A 27,592-nucleotide genomic window follows, 5' to 3' on the forward strand; every position below is an offset into this window, starting at 1 on the left:
CAGATATATAGATAGAGCTATATAACTATATATATATATAGAGAGAGAGACACAGATATATAGATAGAGCTATATAACTATATATATATATAGTGAGAGAGAGACAGAGATATAGAGCTAGATATATAGATAGATATATAGCTATATAACTATATATATATAGTATATAGAGAGAGACACAGATATATAGATAGAGCTAGATATAGAGCTATAGATATATATAGTATATATATATAGATAGAGCTATAGATATATATATAGATAGAGAGAGAGAGAGAGAGACAGAGATATAGAGCTATAGATATATAGAGTATAGATATATAGAGAGAGCTATATAACTATATATATAGAGAGAGACAGAGAGAGAAATAGAGCTATAGCTATATATATATATAGCTATAGATGTATAGTGATATAGATATATAGTGCTATAGATATAGAGCTATAGATATACTGTAGATATATAGAGCTATAAATATATAGCGCTATATATAGATATATAGTTATATTTAGCTATAGATATATAGAGCTATAGATATAGATATATAGAGCTATAGATATATAGAGCTATAGATATATAGAGAGAGCTATAACTATATATATATAGAGAGAGAGACAGAGAGAGAAATAGAGCTATAGCTATATATATATCTATAGCTATAGATGTATAGTGATATAGATATATAGTGCTATAGATATAGAGCTATAGATATACTGTAGATAGATAGAGCTATAGATCTAGATATATAGAACTATAGAAATAGAGCTATATAGAGCAATAGATATATAGAGCTATAGGTATAGATATATAGAACTATAGATATAGAGCTATCGATATATAGAACTATAGATATAGATATATAGAGCTATAGATATATAGAAGTATAGAAATAGAGCTATAGATATATAGAACTATAGAAATAGAGCTATATAGAGCAATAGATATATAGAGCTATAGGTATAGATATATAGAACTATAGATATAGAGCTATCGATATATAGAACTATAGATATAGATATATAGAGCTATAGATATATAGAAAGGAATATTGATGATAATTATTATAAAACATTGAGGAGTTTGAAATGGCAAATGCCCTATTGGCCCTAAATAGTGGACAGCATTATGGACCCCAGGAAAATTAGCTGACATCATGGGGATCCGAATAAACATTTAAAAATAGTGCACTAATTTTGACCAGAGTACTATGGGTCCTGGTCCAAAGTAGTGCACTATGTAGGGAATAGTGTACCCTATTGGCCCATGACCATTACGAAAGAGCTGCTTTGGAGATGCTGGGAACAGAACCTCAGAGGACAGAATCTCGATTGGATATGACACATCAAAGTCACCTTGATCTCCCCGGCGAGATCGGCCAATGGCGCGGCAGGCTTTCGATGATGTAACAAACGCATGCACAACGTAGAGTCTAGAGAAAAACCAAGAACACCTACTAACGCATAAATAGTCTGCATTTGACAACGATTGGAATAAAAACAATGATATAGTTTATCTTTAGTATACTGTGGAAACCTCAATGAATCATTGATTCTGTTCTCTAGTACAGTGGAAACTTAATGACAGACGTGTTTGTATTGGCATAGTATTAGTACTGTCACTGGGCCAAATTATTTTTAGAGTTATTGAGACGTAATGCATTATAGCTTGCCTTTTGCACGCACTGTATATAGATGTGTTTCCTATTGTGTTATTGACTGAACTTTTGGTTTACTGCGTGTTGTTGTTTTGTGTCGCACTGCGTTGCTTTATCTTGGTCGCAGTTGTAAATGAGAACTTGTTGTCAACTGGCCGACCTGGTTAAATAAAAAGGTGAAAAATTTAAAAAACGATAGATAATCATGTTCTAAAGAGTTCTAAAGAGACATGAAGACTCTGTCTATCTGCGCTCTATAATTCTGTGGGAAAGATGACCGTCTCTATTTACAGTTTGTTTCCAACACAAACACCAATATCGATGTAAGTCAGGTACTACGATAGTTCTAATTTACTTCTATGTCACGGGCTTAGTAAGGTTCCCACATTTACGCTGGTCCCCAGAGAGGAGAAACTACCGGGGAGACAAGGCCTATCCTGGTCCACTCAGAGCTATAAGGTGATTGGCTGATTACAACCTATTAAAAAAAGGCAGGGATCATTGGGCTGTTCAGGTGAGATCCAGAATGAGTTGCTATACCCTTTAACACATTATACTGATTTGGGCCTGAAACACAGACATTTAAATATATATTTAATATCTCATTCATCATTCTAATTCATAATAGCAGGTCCGGTAGCCCTTTACACTCGTACTTGTATACGGGTTGAAAAATGGCGCCTACATTGGAAAGCAGTGGCTGTACAGTAACATGGTCTTCCTGACATCAGAGCTCTGGCTCTGTGCTTCACGGGGCCACATGGGGTTTTGACTGACAGCCGTTCTGAACTTGAGCACCTCGCAACAACAAGTTGTCCCCCATCCCTCCTTGATAATTAGGCAACTTTTGCACATTTGTTGTTGTCTGAGTGAAGGGAAATGCTGTAAATTAAGACGACTCTGTGCATTTTGAAAAGACGAGACGTTGAGGATTATAATAAATACCACTTTGACATCAAACAAGCCAAACACCTGAGTCCCGAATATGCATTTCACATTTCCAAATCATAAAACTGGTGTCATAATACAGTACAGTAACGTTTATGACCACCATGTCTGATGTACAGTTACAAGATCACTTGGGGTCATAACCCCTGGGTTGTTCTGAACGGAATGGGCCTGTTTTGTCAATCTGCCGTGGAACACGCGTTCATTACTTATTTTTCTAAACGCCAACTAAATGATGTGTTTCCCCGAACTGCCTTGTTGAAAACCCTGTGATATCATATTTTATAACTTAGCTTAGTCACGTTGGCAATAGAACAAGCCTTCAAAATCATGCCCTCCTGACCCAGTTTGCGATTTATAAATTGACATTTTTTGGGGGGGGTGTGGCATAAACAACAACAGTAATTGTGTGATGGTGGGATGCTGGGTTGCGTTCAACTACAAGTGTGTTTGCTCTAGTTTATCAACGGCACAGCGAGGAGAGGCAAAAAAAAAAAAACGTATAGCTGAAGACTCTTCTTTGAGTCATAAAAGTGCATTGAAATGACTTAGGAACTGTGCACACTTTGGAGAGGTGTGTGTCCACTAGTCCTCTCACTCAAACCCTTTGTCATTGTTCCGTCTTATGTTGTTTCTACCCCACATTTCCCAGGAATAATCTGATCATGTTACTGAATGTATCCAGAGTATTTTCACATGTCCTTATCAACAAACGCATTTCATATTTCTTCTGTAAAAATAAAAATAAACATTTGAATTTAGCCCTATCCACATAGGCTAATTCCCACGAGTGTACAGGGTGCTTTGTAATCTCTCTAACTATTCTTGTGTCTCATTAAATCCTTCTTCATTTGGATCAACGCTGTTTTCCTACTTATATTATTACAAGATATGTTGTTAAATGTGATTAATATGCAACAGATGTCATCATGTGACCATTCTGCTGCTATGGCTGTACTGACAGAGATAACTAACTACCGATATAGCTGCTTGTAACAACTGCAGCACCCTATTCAGACAAAAAGACTACCCTGTAACCACGGCCACATTTAAAAAACCCAAAATTATTATTAAAAAACAAACAAAAATAAAACGTAATTTAAGAACGTGATATTTGTGGCTTCAATTCCACTGGACTCTTGTGTTGCCGACATTAGACAGTTTGGCAAATCAACGTCCTAGTGTTCCTGTTAGTGTGCTCACAACCATAACATTACATTCAACACGATAGGGACACCGAAAGAGGCGACACGCAACTTGTTCACCTCTAGAGGGTCAAATAAAGAAACCCCAAATTGATGGATGTGATCAAAACCTTATTTTCGTGATGACAGGTGATCTCCTGGATCCTATCGATGTAGTTGTGAGGGAAAGAGAGGCAGAGAGTTGTGGGGACTGGATCCTAGAGATGACTGGATCCTAGCGGTGATTGGATCCTAGAGGGGACTGGATCCTAGAGGGGACTGGATCCTAGAGGGGACTGGATCCTAGAGGTGACTGGATCCTAGAGGTGACTGGATCCTAGAGGGGACTGGATCCTAGAGGTGACTGGATCCTAGTGGGGACTGGATCCTAGAGGTGACTGGATCCTAGAGGTGACTGGATCCTAGAGGTGACTGGATCCTAGAGGGGACTGGATCCTAGAGGGGACTGGATCCTAGAGGGGACTGGATCCTAGTTGGGACTGGATCCTAGAGGGGACTGGATCCTAGAGGGGACTGGATCCTAGAGGGGACTGGATCCTAGAGGGGACTGGATCCTAGTTGGGACTGGATCCTAGAGGTGACTGGATCCTAGAGGGGACTGAATCCTAGTTGGGACTGGATCCTAGAGGTGACTGGATCCTAGTGGTGACTGGATCCTAGAGGTGTATGGTCCGTGCATGATGTAGTTGTGATTTTGTAAGGGAGGAGGGAAAGGCAGAGATCTGATTGGTTGATGTTCTTGTCACTTAGTTGCCAGGCAGGAAGCTGAGGATGTATTCTCCCGCGCCGAAGAAGTAGACCACCTGGGCGATACCAAATAAGGGCGCGATGACCAGGGCACGGCAGTACGCCCCCTTCAGGAACGCTGAAGGACCCTCGTTCTTCATTATTTTACTGATGGAAGAGAAGAGAGGAGAGACACGGGCAACACAGATTAGCAACAACATATCAGTGAATAGTTTTACCTCGTTACTAATGATGTATTTTAATTGAATATGGCAATGCACCACAGCTGCTAAATAGTCCCCCCCCCCCTCCCCCACAAAAAAATAGGGAACAGATCTAGAGATGTTAATGATAACGGTCATCTGGTAGATGGAAAGGCTTTCCCAAAAACTATCCTAGCCTATCTGTCAGAATCACATCATCCTTATTTCCAGTGGCCATTTTGTTTTGTAAACTCCAGCATGTGTGTGCTATGAAACAGCAAAAAACAACAGGGGTATGTTCTTCAACAATAACTCCAGACTTACGCAGGAAATCATTTTTGTTTCATTTGAAATGCACACATTTTTTGTTTTGTTTTCAATACTCCAAGGTGGTCGAATATAGTTTATATATTTAATATAGTTTATATATTTAATATAGTTTATATATTTAATATAGTTTATATAGAGTTTTAACTAAAAGAGGCAACTATTATCTTTTATATTGAAATAAAGCTCTCGGAAAAGTATATTGAATACCTCTCGGAAAAGTATATTGAATACCTCTCGGAAAAGTATATTGAATACCTCTCGGAAAAGTATATTGAATACCTCTCGGAAAAGTATATTGAATACCTCTCGGAAAAGTATATTGAATACCTCTCGGAAAAGTATATTGAATACCTCTCGGAAAAGTATCGGAAAAGTATATTGAATACCTCTCGGAAAAGTATATTGAATACCTCTCGGAAAAGTATATTGAATACCTCTCGGAAAAGTATATTGAATACCTCTCGGAAAAGTATATTGAATACCTCTCGGAAAAGTATATTGAATACCTCTCGGAAAAGTATATTGAATACCTCTCGGAAAAGTATATTGAATACCTCTCGGAAAAGTATATTGAATACCTCTCGGAAAAGTATATTGAATACCTCTCGGAAAAGTATATTGAATACCTCTCGGAAAAGTATATTGAATACCTCTCGGAAAAGTATATTGAATACCTACCTTGAATACATATAATAATATGCTAGTTATTTGAACCCAAAAATGATTTGATGGCTGACAAATATTTGGTTTTGGAGGGCTCTTAAATATGGCCTTTAATCCAGCCTGCAATTAGATACATGAATCACCCCAACATTAGAGTTGATCGCTTCTACAGCGTCCAAAAACAACCAACACATATATGTTCATAACGAGTGACGTAAGGTGACACAGGAAGTTAGACAGTCTAACTTCCTGTGTCACCTTACGTCACTCGTTATGAACAAAACATCCAGTTCTCCTCTACATGTCTGGTAACGTTGTGATTATTACAGGAGCAACATTGTTAAGTAGGAGATTGGAAATTGCTTTATAATTGTATCATCATGAAGTCATTACATATAAAGTGGAATTAAGGAGCAGTCGCTATTCCATCGTATACAGTCATTACAAACAACAACAACAAACTCTCAGCTCATTGCTATGCAATTAAAATGCAATTACCCAAGTATTATGTCACAGTATGTTAATAACATTTAGCTCCAAAAGTAATGACAGTTTTATTACATGGGCACAGTAACAGTTTAATGTGAGAGCTAACAGTAACAGTTTAATGTGAGAGAGCTAACAATAACAGTTTAATGTGAGAGCTAACAGTAACAGTTTAATGTGAGAGCTAACAGTAACAGTTTAATGAGAGAGAGCTAACAGTAACAGTTTAATGAGAGAGAGCTAACAGTAACAGTTTAATGTGAGAGCTAACAGTAACAGTTTAATGTGAGAGCTAACAGTAACAGTTTAATGAGAGAGAGCTAACAGTAACAGTTTAATGTGAGAGCTAACAGTAACAGTTTAATGTGAGAGCTAACAGTAACAGTTTAATGAGAGAGAGCTAACAGTAACAGTTTAATGTGAGAGAGCTAACAGTAACAGTTTAATGTGAGAGCTAACAGTAACAGTTTAATGAGTGAGCTAACGGTAACAGTTTAATATGAGAGAGCTAACAGTAACAGTTTAATGTGAGAAGCTTTAATGTGTGAGCTAACGGTAACAGTTTAACAGTTTAATGTGAGAGCTAACAGTAACAGCTAACAGTAACAGTTTAATGAGAGAGCTAACAGTAACAGTTTAATGTGAGAGCTAACAGTAACAGTTTAATGTGAGAGCTAACAGTAACAGTTTAATGAGAGAGAGCTAACAGTAACAGTTTAATGTGAGAGCTAACAGTAACAGTTTAATGAGAACAGTAACAGTTTAGCTAACAGTAACAGTTTAATGTGAGAGCTAACAGTAACAGTTTAATGAGAGAGAGCAGTTAACAACAGTTTAATGAGAGAGAGCTAACAGTAACAGTTTAATGAGAGAGAGCTAACAGTAACAGTTTAATGTGAGAGCTAACAGTAACAGTTTAATGTGAGAGAGCTAACAGTAACAGTTTAATGTGAGAGAGCTAACAGTAACAGTTTAATGTGAGAGCTAACAGTAACAGTTTAATGTGAGAGAGCTAACAGTAACAGTTTAATGTGAGAGCTAACAGTAACAGTTTAATGTGTGAGCTAACAGTAACAGTTTAATGAGAGAGCTAACAGTAACAGTTTAATGTGAGAGAGCTAACAGTAACAGTTTAATGAGAGAGCTAACAGTAACAGTTTAATGTGAGAGAGCTAACAGTAACAGTTTAATGTGAGAGAGCTAACAGTAACAGTTTAATGTGAGAGCTAACAGTAACAGTTTAATGTGAGAGAGCTAACAGTAACAGTTTAATGTGAGAGAGCTAACAGTAACAGTTTAATGTGAGAAAGCTAACAGTAACAGTTTAATGTGAGAGAGCTAACGGTAACAGTTTAATGAGAGAGCTAACAGTAACAGTTTAATATGAGAGCTAACAGTAACAGTTTAATGAGAGAGCTAACAGTAACAGTTTAATGAGAGAGCTAACAGTAACAGTTTAATGTGAGAGCTAACAGTAACAGTTTAATGTGAGAGAGCTAACAGTAACAGTTTAATGTGAGAGAGCTAACAGTAACAGTTTAATGTGAGAAAGCTAACAGTAACAGTTTAATGTGAGAGAGCTAACGGTAACAGTTTAATGAGAGAGCTAACAGTAACAGTTTAATGTGAGAGAGCTAACGGTAACAGTTTAATGAGAGAGCTAACAGTAACAGTTTAATGTGAGAGAGCTAACGGTAACAGTTTAATGAGAGAGCTAACGGTAACAGTTTAATGTGAGAAAGCTAACAGTAACAGTTTAATGTGAGAGAGCTAACAGTAACAGTTTAATGTGAGAGAGCTAACAGTAACAGTTTAATGTGAGAGCTAACAGTAACAGTTTAATGTGAGAAAGCTAACAGTAACAGTTTAATGTGAGAGAGCTAACAGTAACAGTTTAATGTGAGAGCTAACAGTAACAGTTTAATGTGAGCGCTAACAGTAACAGTTTAATGTGAGAGAGCTAACAGTAACAGTTTAATATGAGAGCTAACAGTAACAGTTTAATGTGAGAAAGCTAACAGTAACAGTTTAATGAGAGAGCTAACAGTAACAGTTTAATGTGAGAGAGCTAACAGTAACAGTTTAATGAGAGAGCTAACAGTAACAGTTTAATGTGAGAGAGCTAACAGTAACAGTTTAATGTGAGAGAGCTAACAGTAACAGTTTAATGTGAGAGCTAACAGTAACAGTTTAATGTGAGAGAGCTAACAGTAACAGTTTAATGTGAGAAAGCTAACAGTAACAGTTTAATGAGAGAGCTAACAGTAACAGTTTAATGAGAGAGCTAACAGTAACAGTTTAATGTGAGAGCTAACAGTAACAGTTTAATGTGTAACAGTTTAATATGAGAGCTAACAGTAACAGTTTAATATGAGAGCTAACAGTAACAGTTTAATGTGAGAAAGCTAACAGTAACAGTTTAATGTGAGAGCTAACAGTAACAGTTTAATGAGAGAGCTAACAGTAACAGTTTAATGAGAGAGAGCTAACAGTAACAGTTTAATGAGAGAGCTAACAGTAACAGTTTAATGTGAGAGAGCTAACAGTAACAGTTTAATGAGAGAGCTAACAGTAACAGTTTAATGAGAGAGAGCTAACGGTAACAGTTTAATGAGAGAGAGCTAACAGTAACAGTTTAATGAGAGAGCTAACAGTAACAGTTTAATGAGAGAGAGCTAACAGTAACAGTTTAATGAGAGAGAGCTAACAGTAACAGTTTAATGAGAGAGAGCTAACAGTAACAGTTTAATGTGAGAGCTAACAGTAACAGTTTAATGTGAGAGAGCTAACAGTAACAGTTTAATGTGAGAGCTAACAGTAACAGTTTAATGAGAGAGCTAACAGTAACAGTTTAATGAGAGAGCTAACAGTAACAGTTTAATGTGAGAGCTAACAGTAACAGTTTAATGTGAGAGCTAACAGTAACAGTTTAATGTGAGAAAGCTAACAGTAACAGTTTAATGTGAGAGAGCTAACAGTAACAGTTTAATGAGAGAGCTAACAGTAACAGTTTAATGTGAGAGCTAACAGTAACAGTTTAATGAGAGAGCTAACAGTAACAGTTTAATGTGAGAGAGCTAACAGTAACAGTTTAATAACAGTAACAGTTTAATGTGAGAGCTAACAGTAACAGTTTAATGTGAGAGAGCTAACAGTAACAGTTTAATGAGAGAGAGCTAACAGTAACAGTTTAATGTGAGAGCTAACAGTAACAGTTTAATGAGAGAGCTAACAGTAACAGTTTAATGTGAGAGAGCTAACAGTAACAGTTTAATATGAGAGCTAACAGTAACAGTTTAATGAGAGAGCTAACAGTAACAGTTTAATGTGAGAGAGCTAACAGTAACAGTTTAATGTGAGAGCTAACAGTAACAGTTTAATGAGAGAGCTAACAGTAACAGTTTAATGAGAGAGAGCTAACAGTAACAGTTTAATGTGAGAGCTAACAGTAACAGTTTAATGTGAGAGAGCTAACAGTAACAGTTTAATGAGAGAGCTAACAGTAACAGTTTAATGAGAGAGCTAACAGTAACAGTTTAATGTGAGAGCTAACAGTAACAGTTTAATGTGAGAGCTAACAGTAACAGTTTAATGTGAGAGAGCTAACAGTAACAGTTTAATGAGAGAGCTAACAGTAACAGTTTAATATGAGAGCTAACAGTAACAGTTTAATGAGAGAGAGCTAACAGTAACAGTTTAATGTGAGAGAGCTAACAGTAACAGTTTAATATGAGAGAGCTAACAGTAACAGTTTAATGAGAGAGAGCTAACAGTAACAGTTTAATGTGAGAGAGCTAACAGTAACAGTTTAATGAGAGAGCTAACAGTAACAGTTTAATGAGAGAGCTAACAGTAACAGTTTAATGTGAGAGAGCTAACAGTAACAGTTTAATGAGAGAGAGCTAACAGTAACAGTTTAATGTGAGAGAGCTAACAGTAACAGTTTAATGTGAGAGAGCTAACAGTAACAGTTTAATGAGAGAGCTAACAGTAACAGTTTAATGTGAGAGCTAACAGTAACAGTTTAATGTGAGAGCTAACAGTAACAAAAAATGTCTATTAAGTGTCAAAAGGAAACTGTCACCAAAACTGCCTTCTTGAATCAACTATAGCCAAGGTAGGTGGAACATCATGTTAGTTTGTATCTATCCCTTTAAAGATGGTGTGTTTGAAACAAGAACACTTCCTCGCAGATGGACAAAGAGGTTAAAGTTTTTTTTAAATTGCAAAGCATCCAATTAAATTGCATTATTTTCAGGTATCGTAACATTAATTGCAGCTTTCAAACTTTTCAGTGGCATGTTGAACGAGACATTCAGGTCGTTGAGCATCACAACTTATTTTTTTACTTCTCTGTACAAAATATCATTGGCTAATTGATTTGATTGGATAATGTACATCGTGGGGCAACGGACATTCAGGAGAATAGACATTTACAGAATGTTCACATAGAAATGTATTGTGTAGATCAAATTTCCTGCCAAATAGAGTGGAAGTGGGAAGTTTACATACACCTCAGCCAAATACATTTAAACTCAGTTTTTCACAATTCCTGACATTTAATCCGAGTAAAAATTCCCTGTCTTAGGTCAGTTAGTATCACCACTTTATTTTAAGAATGTGAAATGTCAGAATAATAGTAGAGAGAATGATCTATTTAAGCTTTTATTTCTTTCATCACTTTCCCAGTGGGTCAGAAGTTTACATACACTCAATTAGTATTTGGTAGCATTGCCGTTAAACTATTTAACTTGGGTCAAACGTTTCTGGTAGCCTTCCACAAGCTTCCCACAATAAGTTGGGAGAATTTTCGCCATTCCTCCTGACAGAGCTGGTGTAGCTGAGTCAGGTTTGTAGGCCTCCTTGTTCGCACACACTTTTTCAGTTCTTCCACACAAATTTCCTATGGGGTTGAGGTCAGGGCTTTGTGATGGCCACTCCAACACCTTGACTTTGTTGTCCTTAAGCTATTTTGCCACAACTTGGAAGTATGCTTGGGGTCATTGTCCTTTGGAAGACTAATTTGCGACCAAGCTTAAACTTCCTGACTGATGTCTTGAGATGTTGCTTCAATATATCCACATAATTGTCTTTCCTCATGATGCCCTCTATTTTGTGAAGTGCACCAGTCCCTCCTGCAGCAAAGCACCCCCACAACATGATGCTGCCACCCCCGTGCTTCACGGTTGGGATGGTGTTCTTCGGCTTGCAAGCATCCCCCTTTTTCCTCCAAACATAACGATGGTAATTATGGCCAAACAGTTCTATTTTAGTTTCATCAGACCAGAGGACATTTCTCTAAAAAGTACGATCTTTGTCCGCATGTGCAGTTGCAAACCGCAGTCTGGGTTATTTATGACGGTTTTGGAGCAGTGGCTTCTTCCTTGCTGAGCGGCCTTTCAGGTTATGTCGATATAGGGCTCGTTTTAATGTGGATATAGATACTTTTATACCTGTTTCCTCCAGCATCTTCACAAGGTCCTTTGCTGTTGTTCTTGGATTGATTTGCACTTTTTGCACCAAAGTACGTTCATCTCTAGGAGACAGAACACGTCTCCTTCCTGAGCAGTATGACGGCTGCGTGGTCTCATGGTGTTTATACTTGCATACTGCTGTTTGTACAGATAAATGTGGTACCTTCAGGCATTTCGAAATAGCGCCCAAGGATGAACCAGACTTGTGGAGGTCTACAATGTTTTCCTGAGGTCTTGGCTGATTTATTTTGATTTCCGCATGATGTCACGCAAAGAGGCACTGAGTTTTAAGGTAGACCTTGAAATACATCCACAGGTACACCTCCAATTGACAAAGGATGTCAATTAGCCTATCAGAAGCTTCTAAAGCCATGACATAATTTTCTTGGAATTTTCCAAGCTGTTTAAAGCCACAGTCAACTCAATGTTTGTAAACTTCTGACCCACTGGAATTGTGATGCAGTGAATTATAAGTTAAATAATCTGTCTGTAAACAATTGTTGGAAAAATGACTTGTGTCATGCACAAAGTAGATGTCCTAACCGACTTGCCGAAACTAAAGTTTGTTAACAAGAAATTTGTGGAGTGGTTGAAAAATGAGTTTTAATGACTCAAACCTAAGTGTATGTAAACTTCTGACTTCAACTGTAGGTTGGAATAGTATAGGAGGTTGTGTGTGCTCTAGTCATTCCATTTCTACCTTCAACATGCAGTTCCAGATTAAGCCTTGCCACTAGCCTAGTTAAGATAGGTTGTAAACTAGCCTGGTTAAGATATGTTGTAAACTATCCTAGTTAAGATATGTTGTAAACTAGCCTAGTTAAGATATGTTGTAAACTAGTCTAGTTAAGATATGTTGTAAACTAGTCTAGTTAAGATATGTTGTGAACTAGCCTAGTTAAGATATGTTGTAAACTAGTCTAGTTAAGATAGGTTGTGAACTAGCCTAGTTAAGATATGTTGTGAACTATCCTAGTTAAGATATGTTGTAAACTAGTCTAGTTAAGATAGGTTGTGAACTAGCCTAGTTAAGATATGTTGTATGTTGTAAACAACTATCCTAGTTAAGATATGTTGTAAACTAGCCTTAGTATAAGATTAAGATATGTTGTGAACTAGCCTAGTTAAGATATGTTGTGAACTATCTAGTTAAGATATGTTGTGAAATAGCCTAGTTAAGATATGTTGTGAACTAGTAAAGATATGTTGTGAACTAGCCTAGTTAAGATATGTTGTGAACTAGCCTAGTTAAGATATGTTGTAAACCTAGTTAGATATGTTGTGAACTAGCTAGTTAAGATATGTTGTAAACTATCCTAGTTAAGATATGTTGTAAACTAGAAAGATATGTTGTGAACTAGCCTAGTTAAGATATGTTGTGAACTAGCCTAGTTAAGATATGTTGTAAACTAGCCTAGTGAATGTTGTGAACTAGCCTAGTTAAGATATGTTGTAATATGTTGTGAACTATCCTAGTTAAGATATGTTGTGAACTAGCCTAGTTAAGATATGTTGTGAACTAGCCTAGTTAAGATATGTTGTGAACTAGCCTAGTTAAGATATGTTGTGAACTAGTTAAGATATGTTGTGAACTAGCCTAGTTAAGATATGTTGTGAACTAGCCTAGTTAAGATATGTGTATGTGAACTAGCCTAGTTAAGATATGTTGTGAACTAGCCTAGTTAAGATATGTTGTAAACTAGCCTAGTTAAGATATGTTGTGAACTAGCCTAGTTAAGATATGTTGTGAACTAGTTAAGATATGTTGTAAACTAGTTAAGATATAGCCTAGTGTAAACTATCCTAGTTAAGATATGTTGTAAACTAGCTAGTTAAGATATGTTGTAAACTAGCCTAGTTAAGATATGTTGTGAACTAGCCTAGTTAAGATATGTTGTGAACTAGCCTAGTTAAGATATGTTGTGAACTAGCCTAGTTAAGATATGTTGTGAACTAGCCTAGTTAAGATATGTTGTGAACTAGCCTAGTTAAGATATGTTGTGAACTATCCTAGTTAAGATATGTTGTGAACTAGCCTAGTTAAGATATGTTGTGAACTAGCCTAGTTAAGATATGTTGTAAACTAGCCTAGTTAAGATATGTTGTGAACTATCCTAGTTAAGATATGTTGTGAACTAGCCTAGTTAAGATATGTTGTGAACTAGCCTAGTTAAGATATGTTGTGAACTAGCCTAGTTAAGATATGTTGTGAACTAGCCTAGTTAAGATATGTTGTAAACTAGCCTAGTTAAGATATGTTGTGAACTAGCCTAGTTAAGATATGTTGTGAACTAGCCTAGTTAAGATATGTTGTGAACTATCCTAGTTAACTTAAGATATGTTGTGAACTAGTTAAGATATGTTGTGAACTAGCCTAGTTAAGATATGTTGTGAACTATCCTAGTTAAGATATGTTGTGAACTAGCCTAGTTAAGATATGTTGTGAACTAGCCTAGTTAAGATATGTTGTGAACTATCCTAGTTAAGATATGTTGTGAACTAGCCTAGTTAAGATAGGTGTTGGTGCGATTGAGGTTACCTGATACAATCAGTCACCCCACTGTAGGTTTCCTCTGTACTCCCCCTGTTCATAGACTGGATCCTGGTCTTAATCACTGTAAATACACAACAACACCATGTTAATACCACAACAAAACACACACTAACGCAACTAAGAACGTATGATTGGTGTAAGATCCAGACTAAATACAGAACAGAGTATAAGCCTTATCGTACGACATTCTAGGGTCTCATAAGAAGTCTATGTCTCACACACTGCCAGCCTATATTACTACAGTATTATTCATTCTAAAATTATGTCTCACCATCTACAGGGTTGACAGCCACGGCGGCCGTGCTGCCAGCCAGACAGCCTGCCAGGAATGACACGTAGAAAGGGGCGGGGCCCTCCGCTCCTCTCTTCCCCAGGGTGTTCAGGTTGGCAAACAGAGGGAAGTAGATGATGGAGAATGGAACATCCCTGAGAGGAGAGGAGGTAGTGGAGGGGGGTAGTGGAGGGGGGAGGTAGTGGAGGGGGAAGGTAGGGGATGGGGGGTAGTGGAGGGGTAGGTAGTGGAGGGGAAGGTAGGGGATGGGGGGGGTGGTGGAGGGGGGAGGTAGTGGACGGGAGGTAGTGGAGGGGAGGGGAGGTAGTGGAGAGGGGAACGTAGGGGAGGGGAGGTAGTGAAGGGGGTAACGTAGGGGAGGGGAGGTAGTGGAGGGGGAGGTAGTGGAGGGGGAGGTAGTGTAGGGGAGGTAGTGTAGGGGGAGAGGTAGTGTAGGGGAGGTAGTGTAGGGGGAGGTAGGGGAGGGGAGGTAGTGGAGGGCAGGGGAGGGGAGGTAGTGGAGGGGAGGTAGTGGAGGGGGAGGTAGGGGAGGTAGTGGAGGGGGAGGTAGGGGAGGGGAGGTAGTGGAGGGCAGGTAGTGGAGGGGGAGGTAGGAGAGGTAGTGGAGGGGGAGGTAGGGGAGGTAGTGGAGGGGGAGGTAGGGAGGTAGTGGACGGGGGTAGTGGAGGAGGGGAGGTAGTGGAGGGGAGGCAGGGGAGGGGAGGTAGTGGAGGGGAGGTAGTGGAGGGGAGGTAGGGGAGGGGAGGTAGGGGAGGGGAGGTGGAGGTAGTGGAGGGGTAGGGGGGGAGGTAGGGGAGGTGGAGGTAGTGGTAGTGGAGGGGAGGTGGAGGTAGTGGAGGGGAGGTGGAGGTAGTGGAGGGGAGGTAGTGGAGGGGAGGGGAGGTAGGGGAGGGGAGGTAGGGGAGGAGAGGTAGGGGAATGAGAGAATTAGAAATCAGCAGAGTAGAGTTGATCATTTTGTCAAACCACAGCGGACATAGCATTGTGTCTGTGTCTCTATAGATAGACTGTAGTTATATTTCCTTGATTCCTTGTGTCCTCTTTCCTCGACCCCTTCTCAAAACATCCTGGAGGAGAAGATCCAAGGTCACTTCGCCTTGAACCTTCTCTTCCAAAGCATTTTGAGGAGGCAAGGAGAAAGGAGGCAAGGAGAGAGGAGGTAAAGAACCAAGTTAAGACAATGCTAGAATCTAGAGTGGTGAAGTGCTTGGTGGTCAAAGCAGTGTATGTTTCTACATGGTGTCATGCAGTGTATCAGAGCAGTGCGGCCCCCAGGTCCTTGTATAGAGCCCTACCTGAGCAGTGTGGCCCCTAGGCCCTTGTATAGAGCCCTACCTGAGCAGTGTGGCCCCTAGGCCCTTGTACAGCCCAGCGATGCCCTTCTCTTTCAGTAGTTCCCTGGTCAGCTGCATGGCGGTGGGGGACTTTGTCGGCACGGTCCCTGGTACTATTGTCTCTGGCATCAGCTTCCTCTGGGCCTCTGAGGGTGGGGGGAAAACATGGTGTTAAATTGTTCTCGCTGTGGGCAATAATATCTATCTATCTATCTATGTCTAACTAACTAGTTTGCTGGAATTTATTTTGGCAAGATTATTATGAGATGATAAGTCTTTATAAGGCTTGCTAATAGCAGGTCAACGGCCTATGTGTTTCCATTATTGACCACACGAGGGCAGCATTTACCCATATTTCAGAAATGCTACAGAAAGGAGGAGAGAGGAATCCCTACAGGAGATTTTAGAAACACATAAGGGATGTGTTTTTACCCTGGTGTGATGTTTCGATAACCGTGTAAATGTCTCTCTGACAAACGTTTATCAATATATATCCGCCTGTATTTACCCACCCCCTCCAAAAAAAATGAAACGCTAATTAGCTGCTAATGTGGCTATCATAAAAAACTACAAATACCATGATGATCCGGACGAAAAGGCCGAATCGAGGAATCTCTGGATTAACTAATTATAGCTAAATTTGGTAAATAATAAATCGGCTAAACTCCTTTCCATTGATAATTCTGTGAACTGTCTTGGGCAAGTTTTAAATTGACACAACACCTGTTAGCAAAGGTGTCAGCTAGAGATGACGTGCATGAGCATGCTGGGATTTGTAGTCTTGGATGAAGTCTAAGGTACCTCGGTGCTAATTTGCATGTTCAAATCTGAGAGTAAATAGAGCCGAATATATTGATAAAAGTTACCTTGTCAGAGAGATTTACACGGTTATCAAACCTTCACACCAGGGTAGAAACACAGCCCTTATTTAAGTGTTTCTTATATCCCTTATGGGGAAAAATGAATGGAGGAGTGCGTGCTTAGTCCCCTACTGTACTCCCTGTTCCCCCATGACCGTGTGGACAAGCACGACTCCAACACCATCATTAAGTTTGCTGACAACACAACGGTGGTAGGCCTGAATCACCGACAATAATGAGACAGCCTACAGGGAGGAGGACAGAGACCTGGCAGTGTGGTGCCATGGACAACAACCTCTCCCTCAATGTGAGCAAGACAAAGGTTAGGTTAGACTACAGGAAAAGGAGCATGCCCCCATTCTCATCGACGGGGCTGTAGTGGAACAGGTTGAGAGCTTCAGGTTCCTTGGCGTCCACATCTCAACAAACTATCAGGAGACAAAAAAATATTTGGCATGGGTCCTTAGATCCTCAAAAAGTTCTAAAGCTGCACCATCGAGAGCATCCTGACTGGTTGCCTCACCGCCTGGTATGGCAACTGCTCGGCCTCCGACCATAAGGCACTACAAAGGGTAGTGCATACGGCCCACTACATCACTTGGGCCAAGCTTCCCGCGAACCAGGACCTCTATACCAGGCGGTGTCAAAGGAAAGCCCTAAAGACTCCAGCCACCCTGGTCATAGACTGTTCTCTCTGCTGCCGCACGGCAAGCGGTACCCTGAGTCTAGGTCTAAAAGGCTCCTGAACAGCTTCTACCCCCAAGCCATAAGACTCCTGAACATCTAATCAAATGGCCACCCAGAATATTTGCATTGACCCCTCCCCCCCTTTTGTACGCTGCCGTTCTCTATCTACGCATGGTCACTTTACCCCGATCTACATGTTCATATTACCTCAATTACCTCAACTAACCTGTACCCTCACATTTTTGTAAATGTTGTACTTCTCGTTCACAAAATTCATGTTAACGTTGGGTTTTTAAGCTAGTGCACAATTGTCTCCCATTCACTCCTTGAAGGAGTGCTCTCCTTGTCCCAGAATGCAGAATGCACCACACGGCCCATTGACGACGCGTGTTAATACGATTCCAATGGAGATTCCTCAAAACTATCTCTGCTCAGGATCTTCTTTGTCCCTCCCTCCATTTCCATCTCTCTCTTACAGATTCTCCTCCATCTCACTAAATCTCTTATAGATTCTCCTCCATCTCACTAAATCTCTTATAGATTCTCCTCCATCTCACTAAATCTCTTACAGATTCTCCTCTCATCTCACTAAATCTCTTAGATTCTCCTTCATCTCTCTAAATCTCTTACCAATTCTCCTCCATGCCTCTAAATCTCTTACAGATTCTCCTCCATCTCACTAAATATCTTACAGATTCTCCTTCATCTCACTAAATCTCTTACAGATTGTCCTCCATCTCTCTAAATCTCTTACCAATTCTCCTCCATCTCTCTAAATCTCTTACCAATTCTCCTCCATCTCTCTAAATCTCTTACAGATTCTCCTCCATCTCTCTCCTACAGATTATCCTCCATCTCTCTAAATCTCTAACCAATTCTCCTCCATCTCTCTAAATCTCTTACCAATTCTCATCCATCTCTCTAAATCTCTAACCAATTCTCCTCCATCTCTCTAAATCTCTTACAGATTCTCCTCCATCTCTCTAAATCTCTTACCAATTCTCCTCCATCCTCTAAATCTAAATCTCTAAATCTCTTACCATTCTCCTCCATCTCTCTAAATCTCTTACCAATTCTCCTCCATCCCTCTAAATCTCTTACCAATTCTCCTCCATCTCTCTAAATCTCTTACCAATTCTCCTCCATCCCTCTAAATCTCTTACAGATTCTCCTCCATCTCTCTAAATCTCTAACCAATTCTCCTCCATCTCTCTAAATCTCTTACCAATTCTCCTCCATCCCTCTAAATCTCTTACCAATTCTCCTCCATCCCTCTAAATCTCCTCCATCCAGATTCTCCATCTCCATCTCTCTAAATCTCTATCCTCTAAATCCAATTCTCCTCCATCTAAATCTCTAAATCTCTCCATCTCTCTAAATCTCTAATTCTCCTCCATCCTCTAAATCTCTTACAGATTCTCCTCCATCTCTCTAAATCTCTTACCAATTCTCCTCCATCCTAAATCTCTTAAATCCTCCATCTAAATCTCTTACCAATTCTCCTCCATCCCTCTAAATCTCTTACCAATTCTCCTCCATCCCTCTAAATCTCTTCTCCTCCACCAATCTCTCTCATCCATCTCTAAATCTCTTACCAATTCTCCTCCATCCTCTAAATCTCTTACCAATTCTCCTCCATCTCTCTAAATCTCTTACCAATTCTCCTCCATCTCTAAATCTCTTACCAATTCTCCTCCATCCCTCTAAATCTCTTACCAATTCTCCTCCATCCCTCTAAATCTCTTACAGATTCTCCTCCATCTCTCTAAATCTCTTACCAACCAATTCTCCTCCATCTCTCTAAATCTCTTAAATCTCTAGTTCTCCTCCATCTCTCTAAATCTCTTACAATTCTCCTCCATCCTCTAAATCTCTTACCAATTCTCATCCATCTCTCTAAATCTCTAACCAATTCTCCTCCATCTCTCTAAATCTCTTACCAAATCTCTTACAGATTCTCTTTCATTCTCCTCCATCCCTCTAAATCTCTTACCAATTCTCCTCCATCTCTCTAAATCTCTTACCAATTCTCCTCCATCTCTCTAAATCTCTAACCAATTCTCCTCCATCTCTCTAAATCTCTTAAATTCTCCTCCATCCCTCTAAATCTCTTACCTCCATCCTCTAAATCTCTTAAATTCTCTTATCCAATTCTCCTCCATCCCTCTAAATCTCTTACAATTCTCCTCCATCTCTCTAAATCTCTTACCAATTCTCCTCCATCTCTCTAAATCTCTTACCAGATTCTCCTCCATCTCTAAATCTCTTACCAAATCTCTCTAAATCTCTTACCAATTCTCCTCCATCCCTCTAAATCTCTTACCAATTCTCCTCCATCCCTCTAAATCTCTTACAGATTCTCCTCCATCTCTCTAAATCTCTTACCAATTCTCCTCCATCTCTCTAAATCTCTTACCAGTTCTCCTCCATCTCTCTAAATCTCTTACCAATTCTCCTCCATCCCTCTAAATCTCTTACCAATTCTCCTCCATCTCTCTAAATCTCTAACCAATTCTCCTCCATCTCTCTAAATCTCTTACATATTCTCATCCATCTCTCTAAATCTCTTACCAATTCTCCTCCATCTCTCTAAATCTCTTACCAATTCTCCTCCATCTCTCTAAATCTCTTACCAATTCTCCTCCATCTCTCTAAATCTCTTACCAATTCTCCTCCATCCCTCTAAATCTCTTACCAATTCTCCTCCATCCCTCTAAATCTCTTACAATTCTCCTCCATCCCTCTCTTACTTCCATCCTCTAAATCTCTTCTCCTCCATCCAAATCTCTTACCAATTCTCCATCTCTCTTACCAGTTCTCCTCCATCCCTCTAAATCTCTTACCAATTCTCCTCCATCCTCTAAATCTCTTACCAATTCTCCTCCATCTCTCTAAATCTCTTAACCAATTCTCCTCCATCTCCTCCATCTAAATCTCTTACCTAAATCTCTCCATTCCATCTCTCTCTTGCCAAATCCTCTCTCTCCATCTCTAAATCTCTTACCAATTCTCCTCCATCTCTCTAAATCTCTTACCAATTCTCCTCCATCTCTCTAAATCTCTTACCAATTCTCCTCCATCCCTCTAAATCTCTTACCAATTCTCCTCCATCCCTCTAAATCTCTTACCATCTAAATTACATTCTCCTCCATCTCTCTAAATCTCTTACCAATTCTCCTCCATCCCTCTAAATCTCTTACCAATTCTCCTCCATCCCTCTAAATCTCTTACCAATTCTCCTCCATCTCTCTAAATCTCTTACCAATTCTCCTCCATCTCTCTAAATCTCTTACCAATTCTCCTCCATCTCTCTCTCCATCTCTTACCAATTCTCCTCCATCTCTCTAAATCTCTTACCAATTCTCCTCCATCTCTCTAAATCCATCTCTAAATTCTCCTCCATCTCTCTAAATCTCTTACCAATTCTCCTCCATCTCTCTAAATCTCTTACCAATTCTCCTCCATCCCTCTAAATCTCTTACCAATTCTCCTCCATCTCTCTAAATCTCTTACCAATTCTCCTCCATCCAAATCTCTTACAAATTCTCCTCCATCTCTTCTCTTACCAATTCTCCTCCATCTCTCTAAATCTCTTACAATTCTCCTCCATCTCTCTAAATCTCTAAAACAATTCTCCTCCATCCCTCTAAATCTCTTACAGATTCTCCTCCATCCTCCATCTCCTCTAAATCTCTTACCAATTCTCCTCCATCCCTCTAAATCTCTTAAATCTCTCTCTCTAAATCTCCATCCCTAAATCTCTTAATTCTCCTCCATCTCTCTAAATCTCTTACCAATTGTTCCATCCTCTAAATCTCTTACAGATTCTCCTCCATCTCTCTAAATCTCTAATAGGTCCTCCATCCTCTAAATCTCTACAGATTCTCCTCCATCTCTAAATCTCATTCTCCTCCATCCTCTAAATCTCTTACATCCTCTAAATGTCTTCCATCCAAATCTCCATCCCTCTAAATCTCTTGCAATCTCTCTAAATCTCTATTCTCCTCCATCTCTAAATCTCTTACCAGGCTCTCCTCCATCCTCTAAATCTCTTACCAATTCTCCTCCATCCTCTAAATCTCTTACAATTCTCCTCCATCCTCTAAATCTCTTAAATCTCCTCCATCCCTCTAAATCTCTTACAGATTCTCCTCCATCTAAATCTCTTACCAATTCTCCTCCATCCCTCTAAATCTCTTACCAATTCTCCTCCAAATCTCCTTCTCCTCCAAAATCTCTTACATTCTCCTCCATCTCTCTAAATCTCTAACCAATTCTCCTCCATCTCTCTAAATCTCTTACCAATTCTCCTCCATCCCTCTAAATCTCTTACCAATTATCCTCCATCACTCTAAATCTCTTACAGATTCTCCTCCATCTCTCTAAATCTCTTACCAATTCTCCTCCATCTCTCTAAATCTCTTACCAGTTCTCCTCCATCTCTCTAAATCTCTTACCAATTCTCCTCCATCCCTCTAAATCTCTTACCAATTCTCATCCATCTCTCTAAATCTCTAACCAATTCTCCTCCATCTCTCTAAATCTCTTACATATTCTCATCCATCTCTCTAAATCTCTTACCAATTCTCCTCCATCTCTCTAAATCTCTTACCAATTCTCCTCCATCTCTCTAAATCTCTTACCAATTCTCCTCCATCTCTCTAAATCTCTTACCAATTCTCCATCCATCCCTCTAAAATCTCTTACCAATTCTCCTCCATCCTCTAAATCTCTTACCAATTCTCCTCCATCCATCTCTAAATCTCTTACCAGTTCTCCTCCATCTCTAAATCTCTTACCAATTCTCCTCCATCCCTCTAAATCTCTTACCAATTCATCCCTCTAAATCTCTTACCAATTCTCCTCCATCCTCTTACCAATTCTCCTCCATCTCTCTAAATCTCTTACCAATTCTCCTCCATCTCTCTAAATCTCTTACCAATTCTCCTCCATCTCTCTAAATCTCTTACCAATTCTCCTCCATCTCTCTAAATCTCTTACCAATTCTCCTCCATCTCTCTAAATCTCTTACCAATTCTCCCCCATCCCTCTAAATCTCTTACCAATTCTCCTCCATCTCTCTAAATCTCTTACCAATTCTCCTCCATCTCTCTAAATCTCTTACCAATTCTCCCAGCATCTTGAAGCTGAATCTTCAACATCTCCATAGGAGTCGTGACGATAACCTGTGATGATAAACACAAACACAAAATGAAAATATCTGACAGCAACATTTGACAAGGTGTTATAACCAGGGGTGGGATATGTTCTGTGGGATAGGTACAGGTGTAGGATCTTCATTTGACCATCCTTTTGTGGCAGGACATGTCCCTCACAGCAGGAAATGCAAACTTGTAGTGTATTCAAGGTTTAAACAGGCTTCTAAAGTTTGTAATTTCTACTTAATAATTTCAGACTTGATTTGACCTAACTAAAAATGGATCATATCAACCCTTACAAAAATGTCCATTAGTTATAATCCAAACAATAATTCATATTTCTTATTGCTGCAGGATTATTTTCCTGCTGTGAGAAACTGATCAAATTAAGATCTTATGTGGGCTTTTATTACTCAACCACATCAGCACTAGAGGATTGGTTAGAAGTCTACATTTACACTAGAGGACTGGTTAGAAGTCTACATCAACACTAGAGGACTGGTTAGAAGTCTAGCTACATCAACACTAGAGGACTGGTTAGAGGTCTAGCTACATCAGCACTAGAGGACTTGTTAGAAGTCTACATGCACACTAGAGGACTGGTTAAAAGTCTATCTACATCAACACTAGAGGACTGGTTTGAAGTCTACATCAACACTAGAGGACTGGTTAGAAGTCTACATCAACACTAGAGGACTGGTTAGAAGTCTACATCAACACTAGAGGACTGGTTAGAAGTCTACATCAAAACTAGAGGACTGGTTACAAGTCTACATCAACACTAGAGGACTGGTTAGAAGTCTACATCAGCACTAGAGGACTGGTTAGAAGTCTACATCAGCACTAGAGCACGTTAAAAGTCTAGCTACATCAGGACTAGAGCACGTTAAAAGTCTAGCTACATTAGCACTAGAGCATGTTAAAAGTCTAGCTACATTTGCACTAGAGCACGTTAAAAGTCTAGCTAAATTAGCACTAGAGCACGTTAAAAGTCTAGCTACATTAGCACGTTAAAAGTCTAGCTACATCAGCACTAGAGCACGTTAAAAGTCTAGCTACATTTGCACTAGAGCACGTTAAAAGTCTAGCTACATTAGCACTAGAGCTCGTTAAAAGTCTATCTACATCAACACTAGAGGACTGGTTTGAAGTCTACATCAACACTAGAGGACTGGTTAGAAGTCTACATCAACACTAGAGGACTGGTTAGAAGTCTACATCAACACTAGAGGACTGGTTAGAAGTCTACATCAACACTAGAGGACTGGTTAGAAGTCTACATCAACACTAGAGGACTGGTTAGAAGTCTACATCAACACTAGAGGACTGGTTAGAAGTCTAGCTACATCAGCACTAGAGGACTGGTTAGTAGTCTACATCAACACTAGAGGACTGGTTAGAAGTCTAGCTACATCAGCACTAGAGGACTGGTTAGAAGTCTACATCAGCACTAGAGGACTGGTTACAAGTCTACATCAGCACTAGAGGACTGGTTAGAAGTCTACATCAACACTCGAGGACTGGTTAGAAGTCTACATCAGCACTAGATGACTGGTTAGAAGTCTCCATCAACACTAGAGGACTGGTTAGAAGTCTACATCAGCACTAGAGGACTGGTTAGAAGTCTACATCAACACTAGATGACTGGTTAGACGTCTACATCAACACTAGAGGACTGGTTAGAAGTCTACATCAACACTAGAGGCCTGGTTAGAAGTCTACATCAACACTAGAGGACTGGTTAGAAGTCTACATCAACACTAGAGGACTGGTTAGAAGTCTACATCAACACTAGAGGACTGGTTAGAAGTCTAGCTACATCAGCACTAGAGGACTGGTTAGTAGTCTACATCAACACTAGAGGACTGGTTAGAAGTCTAGCTACATCAGCACTAGAGGACTGGTTAGAAGTCTACATCAGCACTAGAGGACTGGTTACAAGTCTACATCAGCACTAGAGGACTGGTTAGAAGTCTACATCAACACTCGAGGACTGGTTAGAAGTCTACATCAACACTAGAAGACAGGTTAGAAGTCTCCATCAACACTAGAGGACTGGTTAGAAGTCTACATCACCACTAGAGGACTGGTTAGAAGTCTACATCAACACTAGATGACTGGTTATAAGTCTACATCAACACTAGAGGACTGGTTAGAAGTCTACATCAGCACTAGAGGACTGGTTACAAGTCTACATCAGCACTAGAGGACTGGTTAGACGTCTACATCAACACTAGACGACTGGTTAAAAGTCTATCTACATCAACACTAGAGGACTGATTTGAAGTCTACATCAACACTAGAGGACTGGTGAGAAGTCTACATCAGCACTAGAGGACTGGTTAGAAGTCTACATCAACACTAGAGGACTGGTTACAAGTCTACATCAGCACTAGAGGACTGGTTAGACGTCTACATCAACACTAGACGACTGGTTAGAAGTCTATCTACATCAGCACTAGAGGACTGGTTAAAAGTCTATCTACATCAACACTAGAGGACTGGTTTGAAGTCTACATCAACACTAGAGGACTGGTTAGAAGACTACATCAACACTAGAGGACTGGTTAGAAGTCTACATCAACACTAGAGGACTGGTGAGAAGTCTACATCAGCACTAGAGGACTGGTTAGAAGTCTACATCAACACTAGAGGACTGGTTAGACGTCTACATCAACACTAGACGACTGGTTAAAAGTCTATCTACATCAACACTAGAGGACTGGTTTGAAGTCTACATCAACACTAGAGGACTGGTGAGAAGTCTACATCAGCACTAGAGGACTGGTTAGAAGTCTACATCAACACTAGAGGACTGGTTAGAAGTCTACATCAACACTAGAGGACTGGTTAGAAGTCTACATAAACACTAGAGGACTGGTTAGAAGTCTACATCAACACTAGAGGACTGGTTAGAAGTCTACATCAACACTAGAGGACTGGTTAGAAGTCTACATCAACACTAGAGGACTGGTTAGAAGTCTACATCAACACTAGAGGACTGGTTAGAAGTCTACATCAACACTAGAGGACTGGTTAGAAGTCTAGCTACATCAACACATCAGAGGACTGGTTAGTAGTCTACATCAACACTAGAGGACTGGTTAGAAGTCTAGCTACATCAACACTAGAGGACTGGTTAGAAGTCTACATCAGCACTAGAGGACTGGTTAGTCTAAGTCTACTATCAACACTCGAGGACTGGTTAGAAGTCTACATCAGCACTAGATGACTGGTTAGAAGTCTCCATCAACACTAGAGGACTGGTTAGAAGTCTACATCAGCACTAGAGGACTGGTTAGAAGTCTACATCAACACTAGATGACTGGTTAGAAGTCTACATCAACACTAGAGGACTGGTTAGAAGTCTACATCAACACTAGAGGACTGGTTAGAAGTCTACATCAACACTAGAGGACTGGTTAGAAGTCTACATCAACACTAGAGGACTGGTTAGAAGTCTAGCTACATCAGCACTAGAGGACTGGTTAGTAGTCTACATCAACACTAGAGGACTGGTTAGAAGTCTAGCTACATCAGCACTAGAGGACTGGTTACAAGTCTACATCAGCACTAGAGGACTGGTTAGAAGTCTACATCAACACTCGAGGACTGGTTAGAAGTCTACATCAACACTAGAAGACTGGTTAGAAGTCTCCATCAACACTAGAGGACTGGTTAGAAGTCTACATCAGCACTAGAGGACTGGTTAGAAGTCTACATCAACACTAGATGACTGGTTATAAGTCTACATCAACACTAGAGGACTGGTTAGAAGTCTACATCAGCACTAGAGGAATGGTTACAAGTCTACATCAGCACTAGAGGACTGGTTAGAAGTCTATCTACATCAGCACTAGAGGACTGGTTAGAAGTCTAGCTACATCAGCACTAGAGGACTGGTTAGAAGTCTACATCAACACTAGAGGACTGGTTAGAAGTCTACATCAGCACTAGAGGACTGGTTAGAAGTCTAGCTACATCAGCACTAGAGGACTGGTTAGAAGTCTATCTACATCAACACTAGAGGACTGGTTAGAAGTCTACATCAACACTAGAGGAATGGTTACAAGTCTACATCAGCACTAGAGGACTGGTTAGAAGTCTATCTACATCAACACTAGAGGACTGGTTAGAAGTCTACATCAACACTAGAGTCTCTACATCAACACTAGAGGACTGGTTAGAAGTCTACATCAACACTAGAGGACTGGTTAGAAGTCTACATCAACACTAGAGGACTGGTTAGAAGTCTAGCTACATCAACACTAGAGGACTGGTTAGTAGTCTACATCAACACTAGAGGACTGGTTAGAAGTCTAGCTACATCAGCACTAGAGGACTGGTTAGAAGTCTACATCAGCACTAGAGGACTGGTTACAAGTCTACATCAGCACTAGAGGACTGGTTAGAAGTCTACATCAACACTCGAGGACTGGTTAGAAGTCTACATCAGCACTAGATGACTGGTTAGAAGTCTCCATCAACACTAGAGGACTGGTTAGAAGTCTACATCAGCACTAGAGGACTGGTTAGAAGTCTACATCAACACTAGATGACTGGTTAGAAGTCTACATCAACACTAGAGGACTGGTTAGAAGTCTACATCAACACTAGAGGACTGGTTAGAAGTCTACATCAACACTAGAGGACTGGTTAGAAGTCTACATCAACACTAGAGGACTGGTTAGAAGTCTAGCTACATCAGCACTAGAGGACTGGTTAGTAGTCTACATCAACACTAGAGGACTGGTTAGAAGTCTAGCTACATCAGCACTAGAGGACTGGTTAGAAGTCTACATCAGCACTAGAGGACTGGTTACAAGTCTACATCAGCACTAGAGGACTGGTTAGAAGTCTACATCAACACTAGAGGACTGGTTAGAAGTCTACATCAACACTAGAGGACTGGTTAGAAGTCTACATCAACACTGGAGGACTGGTTAGAAGTCTAGCTACATCAGCACTAGAGGACTGGTTAGTAGTCTACATCAACACTAGAGGACTGGTTAGAAG

At 39.8% G+C, this 27,592-nt stretch overlaps 1 protein-coding gene across 1 annotated transcript in view; it reads right to left on the reverse strand.

Moving 5' to 3' along the window:
- Positions 1-258: 258 nt before the first annotated feature.
- The window catches only part of LOC115125922 (mitochondrial glutamate carrier 1-like), a 93,084-nt gene continuing 65,750 nt past the window's right edge, over positions 259-27,592 (reverse strand). Inside the window, exons 7-11 of the mRNA XM_065002929.1 lie at positions 22,543-22,603; positions 15,872-16,016; positions 14,516-14,670; positions 14,230-14,305; positions 259-4,702 (exon numbers count right to left, since the gene is read on the reverse strand). Of these exons, the coding sequence (XP_064859001.1) occupies positions 4,555-4,702; positions 14,230-14,305; positions 14,516-14,670; positions 15,872-16,016; positions 22,543-22,603 (585 nt within the window). The 3' untranslated portion in view covers positions 259-4,554. The remainder of the gene's footprint in view (positions 4,703-14,229; positions 14,306-14,515; positions 14,671-15,871; positions 16,017-22,542; positions 22,604-27,592) is intronic.

Source organism: Oncorhynchus nerka, linkage group LG17 (assembly GCF_034236695.1).
Source record: "Oncorhynchus nerka isolate Pitt River linkage group LG17, Oner_Uvic_2.0, whole genome shotgun sequence".
Classification (NCBI taxonomy): domain Eukaryota; kingdom Metazoa; phylum Chordata; class Actinopteri; order Salmoniformes; family Salmonidae; genus Oncorhynchus; species Oncorhynchus nerka.